The 8,483-nt window shown below is 34.2% G+C and overlaps 1 protein-coding gene across 1 annotated transcript; it reads left to right on the forward strand.

Moving 5' to 3' along the window:
- The first annotated feature begins 5,254 nt into the window (after positions 1 to 5,254).
- Positions 5,255 to 7,129, forward strand: LOC124916065 (cytochrome P450 81Q32-like). The gene is made up of 3 exons (XM_047456802.1): positions 5,255 to 5,884; positions 5,980 to 6,346; positions 6,421 to 7,129. The coding sequence occupies exons 1-3, from the start codon at positions 5,355 to 5,357 to the stop codon at positions 7,033 to 7,035; spliced, it is 1,512 nt and encodes a 503-aa protein (XP_047312758.1). The 5' UTR covers positions 5,255 to 5,354; the 3' UTR covers positions 7,036 to 7,129.
- Positions 7,130 to 8,483: the final 1,354 nt, after the last annotated feature.

Consider the following 8,483-nt stretch of genomic DNA (forward strand, 5'->3'; position numbering starts at 1 on the left):
GTTGAAATTTCTATCATTACCTCTGCCCATATTTTCTACATTTAGAGCAGAACCTTTGAACGTTTCACCAGAATCAATTTTATGAACCTCTTCAGTAATAATACGATATCTAACTTCAACAAATTTCAGTTTAGCATTTCCAATTGAATTACTAATTGCTGCCCTCATAGGTTCTCAACTATTTGGTAGAGATGTTAACAAAACCAGGGCACTAACTTCATCCCCAAAATCAATCTCAACAGATAGCAATTGATTCACAATTGTATTGAACTCATTCAAATGAGTAATGACAGAAGTATCATCAACCATTCTTAAGTAAAAGAGTCTTTTTATTAAGTGTACATTGTTGTTAGCAGATGATTTCTCATACATATCAGAAAGAGCTTTCATCAAACCCATGATGATCTCCTCCTTTGCTACATTGTGAGAACCCGTCTTGGCTAGCGTCAATCGGACAACTCCCAAAACATGTATATCAAGGAGTTTCCATTCATCTTCATCCATCTTCTCTAATTTCTCACTCAAAGAAATATGGAACTTCTTTCCATAGAGATAATCTTCAATCTGTATTCTCCAGAAGGCATAATTTGTCCCATCGAATCTTCCAATCCCATGTCCTATACTTCTCTCGCTTGCCATCGTTTCCAATGATCAGATCTATCATAACTGCTTTGATACCAGTTGTTAGAATTTGTATCTCCCAAATCCGACCTACTTGAAACGATATGTAAAAAACTCAAGAAAAAAGAACACAAGAAGACACAGATTTATAGTGGTTCACTCAAATTGAGCTACGTCCACTTCAGCCGCCACCAGATTTCACTTTGAAGAAGAAGAAAAAGAAATACCAAGTTTTGCCTCACACTTTATCTCTCTAGAATTCTATCTAACTTCTGTAAACCCTTAATAATCACATATTTATAGGGTAAACATTCAGGTAATAAACATAAATAATTGTTGGTCAGGCCCAAGCCCAAAACCAAATACAAACCCAATAAACTCTAATTAACAATGTAGAGTTTAATATAAGTGTAGGCTGCATAAGTCAACAACAAGATATATGTATTTTCAATTGAGTTAACACGTTATAGGTTAATGTCTATGTACCTAATATATGTTAATTTTGATTGCATTTCTTGCAAAAGTTACTTAATCATATTACTGTCATTAAACATTTTTTTGGAAAACAGTTAATACCATTTCATTAAAAATCCATAAAGTGGGAGGGTTAAAAATCAAGCCTAGAAAAACTCTAACTATGATTAAATAATGACAATCAAAATACCCTAAAAAAACTGATTAGTAGCATTCGTAAAAACAAACAACAAAGATTATAAACGAAAAAAATACAATCAAAAACAAATCTTAACTACCCAATCAGGGTGTTTATTTCCATATAAACTTGTTGCGTCATAAGACTTTCTTCCCCTCCCTCTTGCGATGCAATGAGATTGAATTGAATAAGATGACGATGCTGGCTTATTCCCATTGTGTAATCTTTCTTTGTACGAACCCATGCTGTTTTGATAGAAAAAGTTCTTTTTCAGGGCTTCAATGTTCTTATCTTTATTGTCCTCTATTTGAATTTCAGAATTCTTGGCTTTGTTTCCTTCAGCATCAACTTTTGTATCATCTGTATCAACCTTGATATCCTCTGCTCCAGCTTAATTAGTCTGAGTATCTTCCTCTTTAGTCCCCTCTACTACAACTTGACTTGTTTGAGAATCAACTTCTTTCTTCTTCATCAACCTCTGTTTTATTACAACTTTTATCCTATTCTTAATTAGAGTTCCCTTTACCCCATTTCCTTCAATCACATTCCTTTATTCTTTTTATGAGTTCTCCCTAGCTTCGACTTCCTGTTCCTCCTCCACATTTTATTTTTTTATGTTAGACTCCTATGTTTTATTTTCCTGTTTTTTTCTCCCCACATTTCAGTATTCTATGCTCTTCTTCCTTAGCTTGAGAACATTTCATGCTGACATATTAGAAAATATTGCAGAATGAATACTTGTGTGATCTCCACTCATAAGTGATTCACATGATAGTAGTTTTTCCTTTCCTGTCAACCAATGTCATTTTATCTAGCAATGTGTGCTTCAAGAATGCACCTCAATACTAATTCTAGCAAAGAAAATATGTTCTCCTCTTTCAATAATCAGGTCCATATATAATGGTTTACCCAATAAACCTGCAAAATGACTAAGAGTTTCTACATTATATATGTGTGCAGGGATATTCCAAAGTTTGAACCATATCCGAGATGTTTCCTTAGGTTTGCTTAACAGGTTCAAATCTTTAGAACATCTTTCCAACTTCATGCAGTTGAATCTAATATATATATATATATATATATATATATATATTTTTCAGAATTTCATCCATATTTGATCCATTTTTGAATTTCAGAAAATATAGATCATGTACATTTGCTAAAATTTTCTCTAGTATCTTTTCCTCTCATTGCTCATAAGTGCCTCTTTGGTGACTATAAATGAAACTATATTATTTCCTATGTAGTTTCCCACCACTACATTAGTCCAAATAAATTGACCATTTCATTATATCATATCATCCAAACTCCTTCTTTCTTCTCCTTGATCCCTGCATTATTTTTCAAAGGCTTTTGAGCAGCAATTGAGTCTTTGATCCTTTCTTGCACTTTTTCATTAATTAATTTTTTAGCTATTCTGTTAATTTCCTCTTTATAGTTTCGTTGATTCATTTAAAAACAAAGTCCTGCACTTCTTTTGCCTTGTTGTTTTTCCTTTTATCTATATGTCAATAAGACTTCAGAATAGAGGATTAAAGTCAAAGTAACAATCTTGAACGACGACCTTGTTCAAACACTAGCCGATGTTTATTTATTTCGCAACTTATAACCTTAGACGATTTTTCCCTATGCCAAACGTGCCAGACGTGTCGGTCGTGCTGAAGATCCAGACGTGTCAGCGATCATTACTCCGACCACGTTTCCCGTAACTGACTACCAAATCAATCGAATCGCGCGACCTAACTGACTGTTCCGAACGTGCCGACCGTGTCGATCGTGCCGAACGTGCTAGACGTGCCAACAATCTTGATTTCGACGCAATTCTTGTTGAAGATGAGAATGTGCACGTTCTTGGTAAAGAAATTAAAAATTCGATCGCCAATTTTTTTTATACCGAAAATCTCCAAAACTTCTATCTATGATTGCTTTTTTATTAAACTTTTTATCTATAATTAAAACAGACTATTTCAAATAAAAATTATAATAATTTGTTTCTTAAAAAACAAAATTGACCACATTAAATACAGAATTTTGAGGTTATAGTTGTTTTTTCTTTTGTCAAAATTATTTAGCTTATATCTCTGGTGATCTATGATTTGGGTGAGAATCCTTCTAAAATTTCTCTCAAGCTGTTTATTTTCTCTGCATATCATTTATATATGGCATTTAAATGGAAAAATATAGAAAAGTCAAGGACATGAATTAATTGTAGAAGAAAAGAAGTTCCTTAACTAAATGTGAATTATTTTAAACATCTTCTTATGAAAACAAAATATTCAACGCTGATATTTTTAATTCAATTTTGTCACGATTTTTAAAGGAAGACAAACTTCACTTCCCATCCACCAATTATAATATTAATTTAAGGGATGATTGATTTGACTTCTTTCACTAACAAATAAAATTTTAAAATAACATTAAAAATTAACACTTTTATTTAATTTTTGTTAGTATATATAACAAACAAAATTACACTATATTTTAAATATATATATATATATATATATTTCAATAATAAAAAATACTAAATATCTTTTAATTTAATCATGTCTATTTTATAGAAAAAATATGAGAAATGATTCGTGAGAGAATTTGGATTAGTGGATGAGAGAGAATGATGTGAAGCAATCTGATTTGATCGAAAACCAAAAATCGAAAAAATAAAATAATTTCTCTCTTATCTCTTTTCATCACAATTTTACTTTTTCAAAAGAATGAGGTGATACCATGTCATTCTCTCTCCCAAATTCGGTTAACTCGATGTTACAAGTACATGTAGTTCATGTATCACACTTATAAAGTGACACATATACACAAAAGTGAAGCATTATCTTTCACCTTTGTTGATTTTTTTTCCTTTATATATGTGACACTTTCTTAGTAAATACAACATATAAAACAATACAGACAATCACACTTCAATTCTCATTTGTTGAAATCACAATTATTTTTACAATTATTTTTAATTCTAATTAAAATCACATTAATTGAAAGGAAGTTCTAGCCTAGAACATGAACACTTTTGTTATTTTTATATATTTATATATCATGTATACCTCAATCATGAGTCATTGATGAATCATCATCGTTGAAGGTAAAATTATAATTAAATTAGAGAGAAGAAAAGTCCATCTTCAAATGTTAATAAAGCTCATTGGGTTAGTATGCAATTTGTTAATTGATTTTAAACAAGTTGTAATTTTTTTTAACGAAATTCATTTAATAAAAAGAATAAAAAAAAAAAAATCAAACATTATACAATTGTTATGATCAAATCTCACCAACCAAGCCCATGATGACCAAAGAATGATAGTATGAAAACTGGTTAAAGTGATGAAAAAATCAACAATGCCCCCAAAAATAAAGAAATGAGAACCAAATGTCGATACGTTGATAAAATAACCTGCCTCCATGCCCAATGCAGTCGAGAAGAACTGAATCGAGATATAATTTCAAACTGTATTCAACATGATTCCAAAAACAAAATATAAAAAGAGGACAAAACAAAAACAAAAACTCATGGCTGACTCCACACCACACCGAATAAACTACCACGAGCCATCCAATGATCCGGAAAAAACCAAACAGAAACCAAAACAACAATAATAAAAAATCTGGGACTAATAGGTTAACACATGTTATAAAAAAGCGACCAAATGCAACCCAAAAACCTTACTATCTCCTAGTCTCGTCCAAAAGATCCACGATGCATCCTAATTAAACGATGGTACTGTTGCACATCCTAATCTCCGCGAGAGTGAATGGTCAAAAGAAGGCACTTGAAAATTCTGTTGAGCCTACTTGTATCGTCAAAGATACTTATATATCTTCCAAACAATATCGTTCCCGAATAATAAGTGGAATATAAATTCACTTTTTTTTTCCACCAAACAAGTCATAAATATTAAAACCTCCGGTCAATGAAAAAACCCTTGCAGGTTACGTTATTTGGTTGCGAATAAATCTCATTCATTAAGACATACATACAAAATAATTCTATAAATACAACAAATCATTTTCTTCACTAAAATCACACAACATACTTAATTTACAAACCTAGTTTTCTTTCCTTGGAGCAAACATGGATCCATTTACTACATTGTTGTACGCCTCTCTCATCTCCATCCTCGTAGCCTTCATTTTCAACTTTCTCTCAACTCAGAAACGCTCAAAGAGAAACCTTCCTCCTAGTCCATCACCCACTTTTCCGATTATCGGACATCTTCATCTCCTAAGCGACCTTCCTCATCGGACCTTTCAAGAGCTCTCACAAAAACTAGGCCCTGTCTTCTCCCTTCAACTGGGAAACCGGCTTGCTGTGATTGTATCTTCCCCGTCTGCTGTTGAAGAATGCTTCACCAAGAACGACATTATTCTAGCAAACCGGCCATCTTTTATTTCTGGAGAGTACTTAAGCTACAATCACACCACCATGGGTGATGCACCTTACGGGGACCATTGGAGAAACCTGCGTCGTCTCATGACGGTCGAGGTTATGTCTACCACCCGCCTCAACAGTTTCTTACCCATCCGACAAGACGAAGTCAAACATCTCCTTCAAGGCCTTTATCAAGTGTCTTCTTCCTCCACCTTTACCGTTGTGGATATGAGGTACATTTTGTTTCCACATAAATTTATGAAATTATGTCATATAACCGGTTTTATCATGAGATGATGATATATATGTTTGTTAAATTCTTATAAAGATCACGATTATCGGAGCTATCGTTTAACGTTATAATGAGAATGATTGCTGGTAAAAGATACTTCGGACAAGAAGAAATTTCGGATTATGAGGAGGCTAAGGAATTCACGAATCTCATACGAGAGATTCTCGAACAAATTGGTGTATCAAATCCTGGAGACTTTTTACCCGTTCTAAGATTATTTGACTATGGAAATTACGAAAAAAGCTTGTCCACCCTTCAAAAGAAGATGGATGGCTTCCTCCAACGCCTCATAGATCAACGTCGACTTTCAAAAGGTGGTAACTCTATGATTGACCATTTGCTTGCTTTACAAGAAAACCAACAAGATTACTATACCGATGATATAATCAAAGGGCTTATTCTAGTAAGTGACCTAATCAATCATCTATCTTTGGAGTTCTTTTTATATATCACTTTTAAACAAGCATCGTCATGTAGGTTATGATACTTGCTGGAACGGATACATCATCGGTGACGTTAGAATGGGCATTGTCATTATTAGTAAATAACCCCGAGGTATTAAAGAAGGCGACAGCTGAGATAGATGCTCAAGTCGGCCAAGACCGTCTTGTGAACGAACCCGATCTTGCTAAATTACCTTATCTCCATGGGGTGATCTCCGAGACCCTTCGGATGTTCCCACCGGCACCACTCCTTGTCCCCCACATGCCGTCGGAGGATTGCAAGATTGCTGGATTCGATGTGCCTCGTGGAACGATGTTACTAGTAAATGCATGGGCCATGCATAGGGATCCTGATATTTGGGAAGAACCAGAAAAGTTTGATCCAAAGAGATTTGAAGGTGAAGAAGCTGAAAGAGGACATAAGCTACTACCATTCGGGATGGGACGAAGAGTCTGTCCTGGAGTAGGGCTAGCCCAACGTGTTATAGGGCTTACATTGGCCTCAATGATTCAATGCTTTGAGTGGGAGAGGCTAAGTGAAAATGATTTAGTTGATTTAAGTGAAGGGAAGGGTCTCACTATGCCCAAAGCTCAGCCACTCGAGGTTATGTGCAAAAATCGTGATTTGTTGCACAAGCTTATTTTATGATTTGTTGTTATTTTACTAGCCATTTATTTCTTTTCTCATTTTGAATGGAATAAAATTTACTATTACTTGTGTTATTGATAATGTATTAATTCTCGTGGCTGTGAAAACTTTAAATTAATTATCATCATTTTTTACCCTATTTATATTTCTTAAAATGTTGATTCTCATCATTTTTTTCAATATTATATTAATTATCAATAACACAAAATGGTCGCTGATGGTCACGTTAACCCGGCCCAGGTCTCCCGTTTTGAGAATGACCCATTGTGGCACTACTTAGTGGGTTATTATAAGATGAGATTCGGATCTGCCACTTCTTTGAAAGCATGGTTCTTGCCCTCCTCTCTCCTCCATCCTTGGAGCTCGTCTATTCGTTGGGCGATCATTTGCTCTCACGTTTGAGTGTTTGCTCGTTGTTTAGGCCACTGGTGAAAAAGGGGTCAAAACCGAGAGTAAAAACTCTCGGTTTTGACCCTATAACTTTCGGTATAGACACATTACCGAAGGTTTTGGTAACTCTCGCCATCCCTCGGTATTGACTCTCTCGTTAAAAACAATTGGACATTTACCGAGAGATATCGTAGAGTTTTCGGTTTAGATACCCTAGTGTAAAACCGAAAGGTAATTGAAAAACTTTCGGTTTTTCTCTTTGTGGAAAAACCGAGGGTTTTACAAATAACTTTCGGTTTTCTTCAAATGGAGAAAACCGAGAGTTTTCATTTAACTTTCGGTTTTCTTCAAATGGAGAAAACCGAGAGTTTTCATATAACTCTCGGTTTTCTCCATTTGAAGAAAACCGAGAGTTATTAGAAAACTCTCGGTTTTCTTCTAATGGAGAAAATCGAAAGTAATATTGAAAACTCTCGGTTTTCTCCATTTGAAGAAAACCGAGAGTTATTAGAAAACTCTCGGTTTTTCCACAAAGAGGAAAACCGAAAGTTTTCATATAACTCTCGGTTTTCCTCTTTGGGTAAAATTCGAGGGTTTGTCATATAACTCTCGGTTTTTCTTTTTGGGTAAAAACCGAGAGTTTTCTAATATCTCTCAGTTTTTTCATTTGAAGAAAAACTGAGAGATTTCAATATTACTTTCGGTTTTTTCCCGTAAATTTTTAAAAATATGCGGATTATTCTGCTCGCAACCAAAACCTTGCAACCAAAACCTGTTCAGCCAAACCAATATATCAATGATAAAAGAAATGCCACATGCATTAAACGATCACATTAATTAATCATTACAAAATTCGAAACCAAACTAATAATCCGAACAATCTGTTATAAATTCAAATTGACACAACTACTAATGAAAACATGTTTTGAATCGAAACAACCTTAGCTTGTGGGGGAAGGATGTGGTTGTTGCCTCATATACAATTCGATTCTCTCCATTCTTGCGTTCATCTCTAACTTCTCCATCTCCATTCTTGTCACAATTTTTCCTTTTTCCGT

The sequence above is a fragment of the Impatiens glandulifera genome, chromosome 9 (assembly GCF_907164915.1).
Source record: "Impatiens glandulifera chromosome 9, dImpGla2.1, whole genome shotgun sequence".
Lineage (NCBI taxonomy): Eukaryota > Viridiplantae > Streptophyta > Magnoliopsida > Ericales > Balsaminaceae > Impatiens > Impatiens glandulifera.